Source organism: Liolophura sinensis, chromosome 13 (assembly GCF_032854445.1).
Source record: "Liolophura sinensis isolate JHLJ2023 chromosome 13, CUHK_Ljap_v2, whole genome shotgun sequence".
In the NCBI taxonomy this organism is placed as follows: Eukaryota; Metazoa; Mollusca; class Polyplacophora; order Chitonida; family Chitonidae; genus Liolophura; species Liolophura sinensis.
Genome location: NC_088307.1, coordinates 9680519 through 9700856, shown reverse-complemented (window position 1 = coordinate 9700856; position 20338 = coordinate 9680519). Strand labels below are relative to the sequence as shown.

At 37.9% G+C, this 20338-nt stretch overlaps 1 protein-coding gene across 1 annotated transcript in view; it reads right to left on the bottom strand.

Annotated features, from left to right (window-relative positions):
* Positions 1 to 20338, bottom strand: part of LOC135480177 (collagen alpha-1(I) chain-like) — a 79866-nt gene that overhangs the window by 9505 nt on the left and 50023 nt on the right. Inside the window, 23 exon segments of the mRNA XM_064759943.1 lie at positions 499 to 606; positions 1666 to 1719; positions 2015 to 2068; positions 2514 to 2548; positions 2550 to 2567; positions 3253 to 3358; positions 3992 to 4099; positions 4502 to 4555; positions 5820 to 5927; positions 6238 to 6291; positions 8288 to 8341; positions 9373 to 9426; positions 10173 to 10226; positions 10554 to 10607; positions 11226 to 11279; positions 11993 to 12046; positions 14394 to 14447; positions 15738 to 15827; positions 16561 to 16614; positions 17160 to 17213; positions 17908 to 17961; positions 18429 to 18482; positions 19992 to 20144. Of these exon segments, the coding sequence (XP_064616013.1) occupies positions 499 to 606; positions 1666 to 1719; positions 2015 to 2068; positions 2514 to 2548; positions 2550 to 2567; positions 3253 to 3358; positions 3992 to 4099; positions 4502 to 4555; positions 5820 to 5927; positions 6238 to 6291; positions 8288 to 8341; positions 9373 to 9426; positions 10173 to 10226; positions 10554 to 10607; positions 11226 to 11279; positions 11993 to 12046; positions 14394 to 14447; positions 15738 to 15827; positions 16561 to 16614; positions 17160 to 17213; positions 17908 to 17961; positions 18429 to 18482; positions 19992 to 20144 (1536 nt within the window).

Here is a 20338-nt window from a genome sequence, read left to right as displayed (position 1 = left end):
GGACTTCCTCAGCATCAACTTTAACCAACCTACAGAATGTTCCCCTTGAAGACAACAACCTTGCTGTCCAGATAGCACCTGAGACAAAGCCAGCTTTCTATGACTTGGAGCTAATCAGGATGTATACCAAATAAGCTTGAAATCATTTTCCAACAGCTGAGAACATGCATTAAAAGGAGATTTTATCCCAATATTTAATAATGAGACTTCTAGTATGAAGTCATTATTACGTCAAAAATTGACTGTAGAGCAACGACTACAATGTATCAATGCATCAGTTTGCACTGTAAGGTTTTATTGTCAATAGTGTGATGTAATTATGTTGAGCTGGGAATGGAAAGTTTGACTTCAATAGAGTGGTGTCCTATTACTGCTACCGGGTGTTTGCTGGGTTTCCATCCCAAGCCTTGAGCTTTGTCTTGGGGTTCATATAATTCTGACAGACAAAACATTTGCAGTATGCCTACATCAAAGTTGTGGTTGTAATGTGATACATACGATTGGTCCTGGGGCACCTTGCCTTCCCATTGGCCCGGGCAACCCTCGGTCTCCCTTGTCCCCTGGTACACCTGGCTCCCCCTGGATTCCAGGCACTCCAATAGATCCCTGCAACAACATAAATATGTCATCAGTACTCGCAAATACAAAGTTTGCGGCCAAATTAGTGAAGTACTTTTAGCGTTAAAGAACAAACAAGGCCACCTGCACCGTGGGCATCTTGTAACAATGGAGTCAAGCGCTTGTAACATTAAGAGGGTTTTGTGAACACAGTAGTCAAGCACTTGTAACATTAAGAGGGTTTTGTGAACACAGTAGTCAAGCACTTGTAACATTAAGAGGGTTTTGTGAAAACAGTAGTCAAGCAGTTGTAACATTAAGAAGGTTTTGTGAACACAGTAGTCAAGCACTTGTAACATTAAGAAGGTTTTGTGAACACAGTAGTCAAGCACTTGTAACATTAAGAGGGTTTTGTGAACACAGTTTATTACTTCCTCCACAAAGGATGAGGTAAACTGACAAGAGGCCAAATTTCACTGGTTACATGTGACCACTTGCCAGCTATATCACACTGTCGTCGCTGCTCTTGTCTTACTCTCTGTGCAGTACGTCTTTAATTATATTCATACCTGGCAAGCTTTATACATATATCACACATACTGTACATTACAGAACTAACATGGTAACCAGCAGGCATTTCAATGCCATCAAGGCATGTGATGGTAATGTTAAAGATGGCTCTGTGAATCAGGAATCTATTTATTACATGTGCTAAATTGGTGATTTTTTGTTGAATTGTCACATACTGAAGGAAGTTTAATTCTAGTTGAAACCAATTTGAGGAAATTTAGAAAGGCTGGTAAATGTAACTGATACAGATACGTTAAAAAAGAAAAATTTGCATAAGTACATGTAAAGTTTGGTAGATGGCAATCAAAATTTATTTCCACCTGCTTCAAACATTTCTTTCCTTAAATATCCATGACATAAAATTCTGATCTATATCCAATGAAGATATTTATCAGAAATCAACTTAATCCAAGCTTCTTTATATGCACAAAGTCTTTCTTTTTTGCCCCCACATGCAGCGGTTCTCTAGTCCAGAGAACAGACCTGACAAAATTATTGGTGACCCGACTTTCATGTTACTAATTCATTGCACTGTACCTGCTTGCCGGTCAATCCAGGTAAGCCGGTTTCTCCCTGAGGACCAACTGGACCCTGAAATAACAACAGCATTGAATAATCTCAAGATTTAACTGATTGGTGATCCCCACAGAAATTCATGTAACACTACATCAATGAGCAAGTTCGACGTCTCATGCCATAGATTAACTTAATCTTCTTTGATCTTCTGGTAAGACAATATTGGGGAATTATAGCAGGAAATGTTTTGATTTTGGATCTTTAGTTACAGTCATATTTATTAACAAAGGATGTTTTCTGTTATGAAGGTTTTATGAAAATGGCCAGATCCTTCAAACTCTGACAGACTCTCCACAACTTAAGACCTTACCATAGGACCTGTCTTCCCAGGGATTCCATCATCTCCAGGTATCCCGGACTCTCCCTGTGAAAGTAAAAACAACACAAATAACATTACATGTAACTACAGTAGCAATCCTGCCAGTGTTTATTTCAGCGCTTGACAATTTCTTTTCGCTTTTTAAATTATTCTCATCCATAAGAACATTTCAAAAATTAATCACATTTTAGGATTAGGCAAATAAAATATTATTTTCACTTTAAAAATCTTCTTTTATAATGAAAGGTTTAACAGAAAACATCATCATCCACACAGAGAACAGATGAATAAATTTTGTGATATTTTAATCAAATTTTACAATTATAAAATAATTTTACTTCTACATCTTTTTATTATGAAAAGTTAAACAATAACAAAAACTCAAAAGCTACTAACCCATACATTTATAGTTATTTCATTTACACTAACAGATTAACTAAAATTCTTGAGATGTTTTTTCTTTTTTTCGTCACATCAGCATTTCCCTTACCTTAAGCCCTTGTGCCCCTGGCTCTCCTGGGGGCCCTGGATGACCCAGTGGACCCTGGGGCAAACATGAAAGTCCTTGTTACACATGTCAAAACTACATTTGAGACCACTATTCCAATACATATATTTTACTCATGTGATCGTGAGGAATGGTGCCACAAAAAGTTGTGATGAGGTTATACACCACTGTTTTTTCTCCATATTTCAGTCAGCAAATTGCTTACAGTATTTCTTCAACTTTTTCACATGTTTGCAAGGTGTTTATTCCAGAATATTCCGAAGGCATCATTCTGTGTAGTATTCTGTGATAAAGTTATACTTTTTGTGAAGCCCTGAAACTGGCCAACCCAACCAATGAAGTCTCCAAAATCAAATTAAAAATGTGCAAAAATTGAACTGAAAGCTACTCTTTTATACTCCAAAATGTAGAGGAATAAAGATACCTGAATTGCTTACAAGAGAAAAATATAAACAGCACAATCTGACTATCTGAACAATGCCAATTCACTAGACACTTTGAGGACGCTGACTACCATGGGATATTCCCGCCTAACAGTTAAAGCTTCTTTTAATAGCAGTGTCATGACGTACATTACTGACATTATTAAACTATCTGTTAACTACCGTTTATGGGAGCATCCAAACCAATTTACTTTCCTAAATGTTAGGTACAACATAACCATTTGATTCCACTACTTGTTCACACAAGCTTTCCCCAGTATGTAAACTGCTCCACTTACCGGTTCTCCCTTTGCCATCAAAGCCAGCAATACCTCTGGGACCAGGTGGTCCCTGAAGTCCATTAGCACCTGTGTCACCCTTAGGGCCGGCTGGACCGGGTGGGCCCTGAAAGTAGCAGTGCAGGTTAGCAAACAACATTTTGTACACATGTATAAAGAACAGTTCATTCTGATTTTTTTTTACTTTTGTACCCCTACTGTTCAAATGAAATACCAGTTAAAAGCAGAGATACCACTACTTTTTTAACCTTTTAGAAGGTTAGCACAACCCCCCCCCCCCCCCCCCCCAAATTTTGGCACAAATAAGTATTTATTTCATTTTAACAGTGATGTGATCATGAACTTTCTGTTTTTAGTATACTGCTGCGACCAGGCTTTATGAGTGAAGGAAATGGAGTGCCTGCAGCAATCCATCGCACTTAGACATGTACCAGACAAAACCACCTGACATAAATCTCGAGCCAAGAGTTGTATATGAACCTACGTCCTATCTGTTATAAGGAGGGTACACAAATAATTGGTACATACGAGAATAACTAACCCTTCCACTCAGCTCAGATGTTACAAAAAAACTGGCTTTTTCTAGAACAATGCCTAAAGTTTATGCTGATGTCCACATGTTAAATTTAAACGATAACGAAAAGATGTCTAACTAAAATAAAAAGTAAAACGATGTCAATAATTTAAATTTCTGCTGCATGTTACAGTTAAAGACAGGTCTCAGTTAACATGCACTCACCGGTGGTCCATCAACGCCTGGCTCTCCTGGTTCCCCTTCAATTCCAGGGTCGCCCTTCGCACCTTGTAGACCTTCATGACCAGGTGGGCCAGGTAATCCAGGTGTGCCCTGTGAAAGAGATAGTTACCGGTGCAGATTAGACTAGCCATATTTTACCCCTGTCCTAAAAACTGTGCAGTAAATATTCAATAGCAGTGAACTGAATACATCAGATGAGGTCTTAAGCCTTCTATTTTTTCCCTATTTTTAATAATCTTTAAAGTATAATATGGGATTTCTTTAGTAAATGTCTAAACATTTTATGACTAAGAAGAAATACTATTTAGTAAATATAATGGAAATAACTCAGTTTCAAATCTGAGTTTCTCCGAAATGCTACAGGAACCATTTTACAAGAGCATTTTAACCCATATCCTTTCTGAGGTCTATGCTATTCACCTCACCCCCATCTGACATACAGATGCTTCAGTTTGTCACAGCTACAATGAACCCAGCACTATCAAGACTTACCCCATCCCCTCTTGGACCAGTCAAACCTTGGGGTCCTGAAGGTCCTGGTGGGCCCTACAACACAAGAAAAAATCCACTGAACACCTTAGCATAATCAATAAACAGTGAAACCCTCTTTTACAGGGAAATTTCGAGTCTTATCGTTGAATGTAGAAAAAGTCCAACTGTAACGTGTTGCCTGTCAAAAATGTTAGGCATCTATATAAAAAGTAATTTAGAGTAGACGAATAAAAGAGAAAACTGAGAATCTGAACATTTTGTGAACTCGAGAAGTTCCTACAGGAAAGAGCTGTCATTTGTGCCTCTGGAAAAAAAGGTGAGACAGGTGATCAGTAAATCAATTTCAAAAAGGTTGCATGCTTAACATTTTTCACCATTAACATGGCACAGTAGGACTTTCGTTACCTTTGACCACAAAAGAGTTCCGAAAGAGTTCCAACTAGAAACCCCTCTAGTTCTTCATCCTCCGGAGAAAGATGCAAAGTGAGTCATGTTATATCTCTAATATCTATAATGAGTTTCACTCAATCGTTCTGCTGCATCCATTGCATGATGAAGACAGCACGCCCAATATGAGGGTTACTCGCCCCATATATTTGTATATCCTGTCATCATTTAACCGTTTAGCCAATACCCAAAAAGCCTCAACAAAACTGACCACAGACATAGTGCATGTGTTGGCATATTAGATGAATGTTACCTAATCTGGATAGGTTATTTTATAATTGCTAGTGTAGGTACATATGTGCCCCAACCTAAACAACCCATTTCAGACCTCAAAATCTGAACAGTTTTGTTTTCAGATTGCACCTAAATTTAGACTTCATTGTTGAGGATTTAAGATATTATTGTATGGTTTTAAATGGCATAAAGCAAAGTTCATAATATCAACGATGTCCGTGCAGAGATGAAAGTCCAACTTGTTCTAAATCTGAAAATTCCTCGCAAAATTTAGCAAACTTTTGATATACTGTATTTTACCCAAATTTTTGGTTTGTAAAAATGCGCTTTCAAAAGCACATAAAGACCTTAAAATGATGCACTTGATGTGGACACAGAATGTTTTCTGATAAGATATTAATCATATGTCACAAAAACTGCTCAAGTGGAAGAATCAATCAGAGTCTAGCAAAATGTGTGACTTGAAAAATGCTAAACTTTGGGTGAAATACAGTAATCTCTCAGGAAATTAGACCTTTATTTAGTACAACAAAATCATGAATTCTGGATAAAACCTGAAAACCGTGTCAAAATGAGCCACAACACTGGCCTTAGGGGCCATAATACTGACAACAGAGGGGATGTGTTAACCACTTACAGGCTGTCCAGGGTCTCCTGCTGCTCCGGGGTCTCCAGGAAAACCTGGCATACCCTGCTGACCTGGGGGTCCTGTGGGACCTGGCATACCCCTGGGGCCCTCTGCTCCCTGCCAAACAACAATGTAACACAAAACATGATCAAGTCCACTATTTTACTTACTTCAGTTTTAATGCTCATTAAGGATTTTTTTACTTTATTAGAAACGTCAAATTTCTAAGATTACGAATACGATTCACTTACTTACTGCAATACTTGCCAAGAGCCTGAATTTCCCAACAGATAATTAAGACCAGCTAATCCGAGCTAGATTTGAATGTACTCAATGGAATTCAGGCCTACACAATACAGTGCTGTCCTCAGGACATCATCCCGTGAATCCTGGCAGGGTGGTGCCCCTTTAATCTTATGTGACTTACCTTCATACCTGGAGGACCTGGCTCTCCTCTCTCTCCCATCTCACCCATGGGGCCCTGAGAATATATCATGTATGTATATAAAATAAACCACAGATTCAGATTGACTGATTGACTGATAATGCCATAATCTAAAATTTTCCACTTATACAGGATGACCATTTATGTGTGGAGAAAACTTGATTCCACCACTGACCTTTGGCAAGATACTGACAAACTTTCTCACATGTGAAATACGGACCTGCAAGCTTTATTAGTGGAAGACATATGGTCTTCAGCAAACAGTAGATGGCGCAAACTGGTGGAAAACATGGTCTTCAGCGAACAGTAGACAGCGCAAATTGGTGGAAGACATGTGGTCTTCAGCAAGCAGTAGACAGCGCAAACTGGTGGAAGACATGGTCTTCAACAACAGTAGACAGCGCAAACTGGTGGAAGACATGTGGTCTTCAACAACAGTAGACATTGCAAATTGATGGAAGAAATGTGGTCTTCAGCAAACAGTAGATGGCGCAAATTGGTGGAAGAGATGTGGTCTTCAGCAAACAGTAGACAGTGCAAACTGGTGGAAGACATGTGGTCTTCAGCAAACAGTGGACAGCGCAAACTGGTGGAAGAAATGTGGTCTTCAGCAAACAGTAGATGGCGCAAATTGATGGAAGAAATGTGGTCTTCAGCAAACAGTAGATGGCGCAAATTGGTGGAAGAGATGTGGTCTGCAGCAAACAGTAGACAGTGCAAACTGGTGGAAGACATGTGGTCTTCAGCAAACAGTAGAAGGCACAAATTAGCGGAAGACGTGGTCTTCAGCAAACAGTAGACAGTTCAAATTGGTGGATGACATATGGTCTTCAGCAAACAGTAGACAGTTCAAATTGGTGGAAGACACATGGTCTTCAGCAAACAGTAGACAGTTCAAACTGGCGGAAGACATGCAGACTTCAGCAAACAATAGACAGCACAAACTGGTGGAAGACATGTGGTCTTCAGCCAACAGTAGACGGCACAAATTAGTGGAAGAAGTGGTCTTCAGCAAACAGTAGACAGTTCAAATTGGTGGAAGACATGTGGTCTTCAGCAAACAGTAGACAGCACAAATTGGTGGAAGACATGTGATCTTCATATGGTACTGGGCTGCACAAAAGGCCACACGAGCGCTGTAATTCGCTTAAAGTCAGCAAGGCCTTCACCGACAGTGAGAGCTGAGGAATTTATGAATTCCCTGTCGGAGGTTTGTATTGAACTTGTGAACCTTAGTTACACCTTCGTTATATAGCACCAGAGTATAACACATACACTCTCAATGTACTTGCTTCAAACAGTTACTTTTCACATTGCATAGAACATTTTATTTCTAATTTTGGATTATATAAAATTCAGGAAAACTGAATCCCATGAAACCAGCAATCAGCCTCCCTCATAACTGCAATAGTTAACCATACCCAAGATATTAACAAGCTCAAGCCACCGGTATAATGTAATACAAGTGAACACTCACTGTCCATTGATTTAGAATGATCAGTTCTGACAGCATTATCCTACATGCACAAAAACGATTTATTTCCAATATCCTTTTCATAGTCGAAAAAAAAAATAAATAACATATTTTTTTTTTCAAGAAAGAAGCTGAAAATTTACTTGATATATTTACTTGGTTGCACTCGAGAATTTCTCACTGTAATATTTATTTATTTGATTGGTGTTTTACACCGTACTCAAGAATATTCCACTTATACAACAGCGGTCAGCATTATGGTGGGTGGAAACCGAGCAGAGCACGGGGGAAACCCACGACCATCTGCAGGTTGCTGACAGACCTTCCCATGTACAGCTGGAGAGGAAGCCAGCACTCACTGTAATATAGCACAACCATTAGGTATGTGGATGTAGGAAAATGAACTGTCCCAAATTAACCACATCCCATTGCAGGGTGCAGTGACTTCGAAGCCACAAGCAAGAGCCGGATTCGAGCCAGTGACTATTGCAGGATAAAAATGCTCAGACCATGATGTTATTTGGATGGATGGAGACAACAGTAAATTTGGGTACAAACCGGTAAACCTGGGGGTCCCATCAGCCCTTGAGGCCCTCGTGGTCCTGGGGGACCCTGTGAAATAAGGAGAAAAACACAAAATGTAGTTGTACAAGAAATACTGTTATTAAAAGAGATTACTCCAGTTCTCAAAGAAGCTTGGAGCCCAACACCAAAAGGATTTCTAATGAGTAACACTAGTAACCCCCAATATCTGAAGAGTTCATAAAAGCAAAATCTTTTACACTATCTGTAAAATTTGCCTGTTGTGACATACTAATATTGCTTATGAGGCAATGCACCTGGCATATGCAATTATGCTGGAATGACATCAAAAGCATCTGAAAGCACTGCAGATTGTAACTGAAATAAACAATTCAAGCTCCCTAGATCCTTATCAAATAACCCTGCTTCTATTTAAAGACGCAGCCGTTTTGTCACTTGTCTAGCTCTTACAAGCCATTTATTCTTGTGCCTTCTACATGATGTAGTAAACATTCTTCAACCTTTTCGCATGTTTGCAAGGTGTTTAATCAAGCATGGTAGTATTCTGAATGCATTATTTTGTGCAGACTGATAAAATCATATTCTTTGTGAAGCCTTAAAGCTGGCCAAGCCAACCAATTTAGTTTTCTCTCCAATATCACATTAAAAAGGTGCACAAATTGCTCTTTTACATGTGAAAAGGTTGAGGAATAAGGGGAAGTAACTTTGTTGAGGTCAACTAACTATCCTCATAGCTTACAGCTAAATGACGCTATATTCACGAGCCAAATGCAATATGTACATCTATTTGGCGTTTCCATCTTCTTGACATCCGCATGCAGTATTTACTTAGTAAAACCATATAAAAGGCTATATTTCTTTTCACAAAAAGTTACAAAAGTTGGGTGATAACCACTAAGAATACAAAACAATCCAAACATTATTACACAGATGCATGTAACTACGTGTAAACTGAACGGATTTATTTTCATAAAGGGTCTCTGGAATTCAAAACACTGATGGGGTCTTTATTTTGTAAATGTGCCTTAAGAAAAGAAAGAGTTATATATATATATATATACACACACACAAAAGAAAATGCTTTTTCAATGTATGCTTACCATCACACCATGATCTCCCTTAAAACCACGACTTCCAACTGGACCCGTGTCTCCCTAAAATGAAAACGAAAGTGTTTTTGAGGGGTCAGTTGGGTTAACCCCAAAGAACATACATTTAATGAAGACCTAATATTCAGACCAATTCATCTGCAGCACATATATATATTAAACCGGAATGTACACAATTTTCTTTTTTTTTAATTTTTAAAAAATTTTGTTTCTTTAATAGTATCATCACACTCTCAAGCCTTACTTAAGCCGATCAGGACTGAGTTGTAAGAGCCAACGTGTACATAAGCCTAAATGAATCAATGTGCAAAATGAACAAAACAAAAACAGAGCTATTTGCATATCTAAACCTGATTCTGATAGTAATAGTCATCTTAGAATTCGACCTGTTTCCTTGATTGGTGTTTCACACCACACCCAAGAATATTTCACTTATACAAGAGCAGCCACAATTATGGTGGGAGCAAACTATACAGCGCCCGAGAAACCCACTACCATCCACAGGTTGCTGCCACACCTTTCCACGTACGTGCGGAGAGATAGCCAGCCAGGGCTTGACTTGAACTCACAGCGACTGCATTGGTGACAGGCTCCTGGGTTATTGACCCGCTCTGGCGTGATAACCTTCACCTAGGAAATACGTTTGAAGGATTGTTCGGAAAGTAGGACGATACCTATTTTATGACCCTTCGTATCAGATTCTAAGGTTAAATTACAGCACTGTACTTTAAAACAGCGTTTTCTCTTTGCTCATGTATTGTTATAGACATATCCACACTTTTAGCACTCACCTTATCCCCGTCTTCTCCTGGAGGTCCCACAGGCCCAGGTGGTCCAGGGTAACCCTACAATCAGACACACACACACACACACACTCAATTATCAAATTAAATCTAAAAATAATGAGAATACCATAATCTTGAGATGATGTCCTGCATCTTTCTTCTAGAATCATGGAAATTGTCCAAAAATATATTACTATTTAAGCCAGGTTTAGCTCTTAATACCAGTCTTGTTTTAATGCATAACTAATCCGGCTACAGTCCAGACTAAAGTTAATACCAGGCTCCACTGCTAATAGTAGACCCACTGAAAAGTTTAACACAGTATACTAATGGTGTAACTAAGAATAAGACTCCTGCTCCTTGGAGCTGAACAAATTATGTACATACCCTTTGTCCAACCAACCCAGGGCCACCAGGGAGCCCAGGGGGTCCTTCAAAGCCCTACAACACAAACAAAATCACAAAGTTAACAAAAAGATTCTTAAATCAAAATTTCTAGATATTTTGACAGCTTTCATTTTTTTAACAATAGATACTATTAATAAAATAATATGATTTGCTCATGTAATATTGAGCATAGCTGTTCTAGTTTTTAACACAATATATAAGTATATCCCAATTTTGACACAAAAAATGTCCTAGTTTATAAATAAATCTAAATTATTTAATTTTTTCAACAAGGAAGTTTAATACAGTGAAGACTAAAATTTCTCTAAGGAAAAAGGGTTTCAATGTATCAAAAGACATTTTAAAATACTGATGCCAAAATAAAGCTTATGTATTGGTGGATTTTGTCTTTTGGCGCAAATTGGGCATTACAGTGATGGACAGGCATGTGCCTAGGCTTTGTGACGCTTACAAACTTAATTAAGGCAGCTACAGTTTATGTAAGATAGCTCAGCACGCCCTTCGGAAATACTCCTAAACCTTGGCATATGTGCATCTGTTTTTACTTGATGAATCAATATTTTTCTATATATTTTGCAACCAAAAGCTTTTAAATTATCACATGTTTTTTTAGGATACATTGGTAAGAGATCACCCTTTTCTGGTTTTTACCTGGTCACCTTTCTCTCCTCTAGGTCCAGCTGGACCTCTCATACCTGGTTTGCCCTAGAATACAGAAATACAGGTGAATGTAATAAAGGTGTGACATAAAGATACATAGTTTTGGTGGTAGACAAGTGGTCTTCAATGAACATCCCTGACCACTTATTAGACATGATGTGAGAGACGTTGCATGGTAGAAAAATATTTTTACAGTGTTGATAGAAATGTCATGTGACAATAGGCAAAATGACAGTTTTGTGCCTTCACAAGACCTTTAACTGTCTATATCACAGTATTTTTCGCTGTTGGAATCTTGAAAAATAAAAAATTAAACAAATTCCTGATCATGTGACATTGGGATCTAAAAATCTTGTTTTCCACAACAAATCTGCCCTGGGCTGAAGTATTCCACCAAATTACAGTAAACTGATGTCAGGACAAACAGTCTTTACATTTTCCTACAAATATCTGCTTGTATAGTCTAAATACCCAGTAAATTACACTGCCATTAACATCCTTAGTGACAAATAGAGCATGTTACAATTTTCATGAACATTTTGCAGGCTCGATATCAAACCCATGAACAAGTCTATAGATGTTATTAATATTACGACAGAGCGCCATTTTATCAATTCCCTTCATTTCAAGATTCACTTCAAATTCTTGTTAACAGCTTAATCTTGGTGAGATGTTTTGCACTCTCTCTTCTCTATGTTACATCTTACAGCTGGTTACACTTTCATTTTTAAATTAATGAGTTTTCTGTTCTCACTTACCATGATACCCTGAGGCCCTTGAGGTCCGGGGAAGCCCTGAGCTCCTTTGTCACCCTATCAAGTGAACAGAAACAAACCTGTACAGCACATTTATGACAATGAGTGATTGTCAAAATCTTAAACGTGGAGAAAACATAAGACTTATGTAAGTTCAGATGATAGAATGTGAACAGTTATTTGTAAATATGGTATTTGAGACCCCTCTTGGTATATACAGTTGTATACAGCCTTTGCATAAAAAAGTCCTTGATTAGGATGTGACGCATTTCTAATAAATTTGTTTCATCTGAAGTTTGCATCATTTTTATATCTTTTTCTTCTCCTTTAAACAAAGATAAGCTCAGATGTTTCAGTCCTTACTAGTGCTCTTGACTTTTCCTTTAAACATTGTTAGTTGGTGTTTTCGTCATTTTTATATTTTCTTCTTTAAGCAAAGATGAGCTCAGATGTTTCAGTCCTTACTACTGCTCTTTACTTTTCCTTTAAACATTGTTAGTTGGTGTTTTCGTCATTTTTATATTTTCTTCTCCTTTAAACAAAGATGAGCTCAGATGTTTCAGTCCTTACTACTGCTCTTTACTTTTGCTTTAAACATTGTTAGTTGGTGTTTTCGTCATTTTTATATTTTCTTCTCCTTTAAACAAAGATGAGCTCAGATGTTTCAGTCCTTACTACTGCTCTTTACTTCTCCTTTAAACAATGTTAGTTGGTGTTTTCGTCATTTTTATATTTTCTTCTCCTTTAAAACTGATGAGCTCAGATGTTTCAGCCCTTACTACTGCTCTTTACTTTTCCTTTAAACATTGTTAGTTGGTGTTTTCGTCATTTTTATATTTTCTTCTCCTTTAAACACAGATGAGCTCAGATGTTTCAGTCCTTACTACTGCTCTTTACTTTTCCTTTAAACAATGTTAGTTGGTGTTTTCGTCATTTTTATATTTTCTTCTCCTTTCAACACAGATGAGCTCAGATGTTTCAGTCCTTACTACTGCTCTTTACTTCTCCTTTAAACATTGTTAGTTGGTGTTTTCGTCATTTTTATATTTTCTTCTCCTTTAAACACTGATGAGCTCAGATGTTTCAATCCTTACTACTGTTCTTTATTTTTCCTTTAAACAATGTTAGTTGGTGTTTTCGTCATTTTTATATTTTCTTCTCCTTTAAACACTGATGAGCTCAGATGTTTCAATCCTTACTACTGTTCTTTACTTTTCCTTTAAACAATGTTAGTTGGTGTTTTCGTCATTTTTATATTTTCTTCTCCTTTAAACACAGATGAGCTCAGATGTTTCAGTCCTTACTACTGCTCTTTACTTTTCCTTTAAACAATGTTAGTTGGTGTTTTCGTCATTTTTATATTTTCTTCTCCTTTCAACACAGATGAGCTCAGATGTTTCAGTCCTTACTACTGCTCTTTACTTCTCCTTTAAACATTGTTAGTTGGTGTTTTCATCATTTTTATATTTTCTTCTCCTTTAAACACTGATGAGCTCAGATGTTTCAATCCTTACTACTGTTCTTGACTTTTCCTTTAAACAATGTTAGTTGGTGTTTTCGTCATTTTTATATTTTCTTCTCCTTTAAACAAAGATGAGCTCAGATGTTTCAGTCCTTACTACTGCTCTTGACTTTTCCTTTAAACAATGTTAGTTGGTGTTTTCGTCATTTTTATATTTTCTTCTCCTTTAAACACAGATGAGCTCAGATGTTTCAGTCCTTACTACTGCTCTTTACTTTTCCTTTAAACATTGTTAGTTGGTGTATTCTGGACAATCATCACCTTTTTACTTATAGTGTTTACATCCTTTGATGCCGCTTCACTATGCTTCTGGGAAAATATTGGTTGTATGGGTAAAGGAAACCAGAGTGCCTTGGGTAAACCACCGGCCTTTGATGAAGTTTCCTAAATGTGATGTACACATATGCACATCACATAATCATTGGTTTAAGACAACTGGTCGAAAGTTAGGCTGCACAAACTGCCACATGAGTGAAGTCAACAGTTTATTGTCACCAATGCCCTACAAACAGTGACAGTGGGGGGTATCTACAAATTCCTGGGCCAAGATCGGATTTGAACCTCGCACCTCATGTGCACTAGAAATTGTCTGAGAAAATAACCCTTAATACATACATGTATATTTCATATTTTTGAGAAAAGCTAGTTTAATGGACACTTAAGAAAATCACCAAAAGCAATAAAACGTGCTTTTGGCCAAACCTGAATCTACACTTCAGTTGCATTTCCATACATGAAAATATCGAAAAATACAGAAAGTCATGTGCCATACTTACATCATATTTCTTGAAATCACAAGATTTTTGTAAAATCTCCATCCATAAACATAATTGGTACAACAAATGTATAAAACATTCTGCTTTAACAGCGCTGTATTCTTACCCTGGGTCCCATGGCACCTGGAGGTCCAGGCTCACCCTTTGTACCATCTTTACCCTGGAGAAGATTAAAAAGAACAAAGACATTCCAACCATCATTTCCCTTCTACAAGGAATAATCAGCTGGCCCAGCTTGAGGAAAAATTAACTGTTATTTATATATAGATGTAAGTATATTGTCAATGTTTTTTTTATCACATGATAGATATAACATTTGTTATTCCATTTTGATATTTCACTCCGGATGCCATGACATCAAACAAGAAGATGTCATGTACATGCAAGGTGTTCAAAAAGGGCATGAAGCAGGCTGTAGACTATTTCTGTAGCCGCCTACTTTGGATATTCTGACCATAGCAGGCTGCAGACAGCTGTCTACAGCTATCTCTGTAGCTGCCTGCTTTGGATATTCTGACCATAGCAGGCTGTAGACAGCTGTCTACAGCTATTTCTGTAGCCACCTACTTTGGATATTCTGACCATAGCAGGCTGCAGACAGCTGTCTACAGCTATCTCTGTAGCCGCCTACTTTGGATATTCTGACCATAGCAGGCTGCAGACAGCTGTCCACAGCTATCTCTGTAGCCGCCTACTTTGGGTATTCTGACCATTCAAACCAACAGTAACTGTGAAAGAATCAGTTTTAATTCAGCTGCCTACTTTTGAGCTCTAGTCTCCTTCTCTAATTCAAAATGAAAACCCTGTAAATGTAAATGATATAGGTAATGCCATACTCCAGAATATTTTACCTTTGGGACAGCAGTCAGGTTAACTTGAGGCAAGTGGAATGCCTAGATAAAACCACTGCCCTTCGGCAATTCATGTTTCTGACAAAGTTCACAGCCAAAACCCACAAACAAACCAGCTTTCAAGCTTGGTTCCTGTGACCTCATTTGTTATTACTGATCATGTTTCAGACAACAAAGCGATTAAATAAAGCTCCTGATAATTTCTCATTGGCTGATGTCAAAGCTGCGTCACTTCTTGTGAAATGGACCGACTTGGTACATGTTACATGTAATACACAAGCTCTTCAATCAATCTTCCATGTACACTAGTATATAATCCACAAAAAGTCATAGCAAAATTATTAATTCTGTACGAGTTAGTGATCAATAGGTACAGCTGTAGGTTACATCTGGATATTTTACATGTAAAACCAAATACCCCAGTAATCATGCCAGGATATATAATCAGCAGAATTCTTCCAAACACATCCGATATCACATTTATCCAGGAAACCTCATATAAATTCTTGAAAAACATGCTAGAGTAGTACTGTATACAAACAAACCTCTCTGATAAACTATGACATATGAACTATGCTATGGTACATTTATATACGTACCGCAGGGCCTGGATGACCGCGTTTGCCTGGGAAGCCCACGGGTCCCTCTCCACCTGGACCTCCGGGCACACCTTTTGGACCAGGGGGACCCTGACAAAAAGACAACAAACGATAACAGCAACTACAAACAAGAATACAGGCACTGAAACATACATGCGATTCATTTATGAAAACAGTCTGCATCATTCTTAAACCAATTACTCAAAGAAGATCCAGCTGGCTTTAACATCCTTCTATCTACACATAACAACATTATTTACCCAAGCTTGATCAGGTCTAAGGAATACATATACATGTACAGTTTATTTTCCATCAAATTTTACCAAAATCTAAGCGGATTCCTGTATCTTCATCTCTCGAGAATCTGTGAGAGACCAATTTTACATCCTTGTATGTTCAAATTGTCCTTTAATCCCTTTTCTCAAGTCAAGTACATGGTAAAGTGTGAGCTGTATCAGAGATCTTTACTGATTTGTGAAAATAAGTTTTTTTCACTGTTTCTTTATTGGAATCAAGACAGACTCCCAGAAAGAGAAACTTACATTCACGACCATGACACCTGGCAATTAAGTGACTGACAGGTGAGAAGTTACAGCCTTGAGAAACTTACATTCACGACCATGACACCTGGTAATTACATGATAGACAGGTGAGAATTTACAATCTGGAGAAACTTACATTTCCGCTCATAACACCTGGTAATCAACTGATATACAGGTGAAAAGTTACTCCCTTGAGAAACTTACATTGGCAGTCTTGACACCTGGTAACCAGGTGCTGTACAGGTGAAAAGTTACAACCTTAAAGACAGGCGAATACTTACTGGAGGTCCCTCTTTCCCAGCCTCGCCAGGTATACCACTATCCCCAGGAATACCCTACAGGTAGGAATACAGGTATTTACAAGTCATTTATACATCTGGTATTCAAAATCATTAACTGCTCTGTGAATGAAACTTACATGTATATCCATGTTCTCTATTGTCATCAACTCTGGGATGAAAACAAGCTTTTCCCTTACAACTTTGTTGTAATTCATTTTGCTAGTGAGTAAGCATTACCTTGTACTATTTCTGAATACATCTGTAGACTTTGGGCAAGAAAGTAACATTGACTGTAATTTTTATAATTCATTTCTATCAGTGAACAGTTACAAGCAAATAAAGGCAATGAATCAGCAGGCTAAAGACTTGCCTACAGCATATATATGGTAGGTCACTCAGGCCTAGAGATGGAACAAAAAAAAAAAAAAAAACTCTTTCAGCTTTTAAAGATATAATAATTAACAACTCATTCAAGAAACTAAAAACAAATAAAGAAACTTAGTTTCCCTCGTTTCACCAACATCTGCTTTATAATTGCAAATTAATATATATCATTTAGCTGGTTATAAGCAAAATAAGTCAGAACCCGCCATACTTACAGGACCTCCTGGTGGTCCAGGTTCACCAGGAATACCTGGTTCTCCAGGTGGACCCTAACGAGAAAGAACATACAGGTGAGATATTACCAAAGATATTTCACAGACACATGTACATGGGGCAATACACTCAACTGTAAGCTTACTTCGCTGGAAGGCTTACAGATGTGTACCCTAATTTCTGAACCTTTTCACTTATGAAAGAGCAATTATCAGTGCAATTTATGTACACTTAAAATTTGATGTCAAACACAAAACTACACTGGTTGGATTGGCCAATTTCAGGACTTCATAGAAAGCATCATTTTATAAGTCTATAAAGAATATTACTGCATAAACACCTGCAAATATGTGAAAAGGTTGAAGAATTACAGTACTATATCACACTGTACGTTTATGATTTAAACACATTTCAAAGACATTTGAACACAATTACACACCTATATGCATTATACTTACACAAATGTATCACAACTGCAATTATCAGGGACGTATTTAATTCTCTGGGCCATAAAGCAGATAATCTTTCTTTTGGAGACTTACGGCTTATGTTTAATGCTGAAGACTTCTGTTAGTACAATACAAAAGATAAAAGCTCTCACACAAACAGAATGATTCCAAGGCTGCTCGAGACAAATCACGCAACCAACTTAAATCAAAGACGCATTTATAATGGTACATTTTATGCCAGGACATAAATGGTATTTCTGACATATAGTTACTCAAGAAAAATAGTTCAATTTTGACTCACCGGTGGGCCAACAACACCAACGGCACCCGACTGGCCAGGGCTTCCAGGAATGCCCTGAAAACAAAATGACACATACCGTTTCAATTTATTTATCAGCATGTATCTCTTTCTTCAAAAGTAGTTACCGAAACACAATGTTAGGGATTAACAATAAACATTCACCACTACATTAGGACTTTTTCCTAGGTAGACATTGAAAGTTTTGAACTCCGAACAAAGGAATTTATAATTTTACAACACTGAAAATTTGGACAAAGAATTCTGCATCACAGCCTAGTTTGCATGGCGTATCTAAATTCAAAAAATAAAAATTTCACAAATAACATTCTATACAGCAAAAAATTATCACTGGTTAAAATGTGAAAACTGGTTAAAAAAAAAGACAATATCAATTTTAATACACTTACATTATCTCTTTTTTAATGATTCAATCTGTATTTCCTGTTTCGAAAGTGAAACACAGATTGGATATTTGCATTTCTAGTGGAAAGATGAAGAAAAGCATAGATGTGTAAACTTACAGGTTCGCCTCTTTCTCCAGGGAATCCAGGTGCCCCATCTTTACCTGGTAAACCCTGTCGGACAAAAAAACACATCCACTTTATTGCTTATTTATTTATCTATCTGAATCGTGTTTAAGGCCGTAGTCCAGAATTTTTACCTCCATAACAGCAGTCTGATTAACAGGTGGAAGACACTGAACAGGTACCGCATACTAAAGCCTCTTTCCTTTATCAGGTACAAACCTTCTGACTTAAAGCAGAAACTGGACAGGTGGTGAGGTGCTGAACTGAATCCAGTGTGTTCGTGCTGACCTGCACCCTGATGGCTGTGTGTCAGTGGTCAATGCCACAAGAATGGTGGCCTTAACTGTCCTTATGAGAATTAGTAAGTATTTATTCATTTGTTTCATTTCTGTTTAAATGCTGTACTCAAGAATTTTCCCTTGTGCAACCGTGATCAGGTTTACAGGTGGCTTTTACAGGAGTCTTAGGAGCAAAACACCACCCTTTTTCAGGTGCAATGTATCTGACAAAACTCCATACTCCAGAATGTATCCAGAAAGCAGGAGCTGGATTTGAACCTGTCATGTCATAGATCAGGCCATAATGACAAAATCCGCAATGCTGAACCTGTGATGTCACAGATCAGGCCATAATGACAAAATCCGCAATACTGAACCTGTCATGTCATAGATCAGGCCAAAATGACAAAATCCGCAATGCTGAACCTGCGATGTCACAGATCAGGCCATAATGACAAACTCTGCAATACTGAACCTGTCATGTCATAGATCAGGCCAAAATGACAAAATCCGCAATGCTGAACCTGCGATGTCACAGATCAGGCCATAATGACAAAATCCGCAATACTGAACCTGTCATGTCATAGATCAGGCCATAATGACAAACTCTGCAATACTGAACCTGTCATGTCATAGATCAGGTCATAATTACAAAATCCGCAATACTGAACCTGTGATGTCACAGATCAGGCCAAAATGACAAAATCCGCAATGCTGAACCTGCGATGTCACAGATCAGGCCACAATGACAAAATCTGCAAAACTGAACCTGTCATGTCATAGATCAGCCATAATGACAAACTCTGCAATACTGAACCTGTCATGTCACAGATCAGGCCATAATGACAAACTCTGCAATACTTAACCTGTCATGTCATGGATCGGCCATAATGACAAACTCTGCAATACTTAACCTGTCATGTCATAGATCGGCCATAATGACAAACTCTGCAATACTGAACCTGTCATGTCATAGATTAGGCCATAATGACAAACGCCGCACTACTGAACCTAATACACTTTGTTCTGGATTACAATGTACATGTAGGCTTTAAAACAGTCTCAACTTTAAAACAGTTTACTGTTTATTGTGTCTTACCTTAGAAAGTTTTATTTCAATAATAACATCTGCCCTATGAAAATAGTTACTGTCTTAATAGTTAAAAAAATTGAAAATCAGATATTAAGTTCAAATCTAAGGTTAGGAATTACAAGTTAAGATTACATGTACATGTCTGCTTCAAGAGCTTTTTGTTCCTGATTCCAGGTGTACACTCACAATTGTTCCCGGGATGCCCATCTGCCCCGGGGGACCTGGTGGCCCTTGGATTCCCTGCTCACCCTGGATGCCTGGAGGCCCAGGCGGGCCGGTGTCCCCTTTGGGTCCTAATGGACCAGGGATTCCCTGCTTCCCGCGTTCTCCTCTTTGACCCTGTGGGGATCAGAACAAGTAATCAGGTATTATTTATCTATTGATTTGATTGGTGTTTTACAGGTGTAAGTGTCACAGTGCTACATGTACACACTTAAAATGGCCCAAAACTTCAACCATGAATAAGTTGCATTTTTTTCCTCGATTCTGAGATTTTTACTGATCTGTGTTCTGAGGTTCCTTTGGAAGGTTAT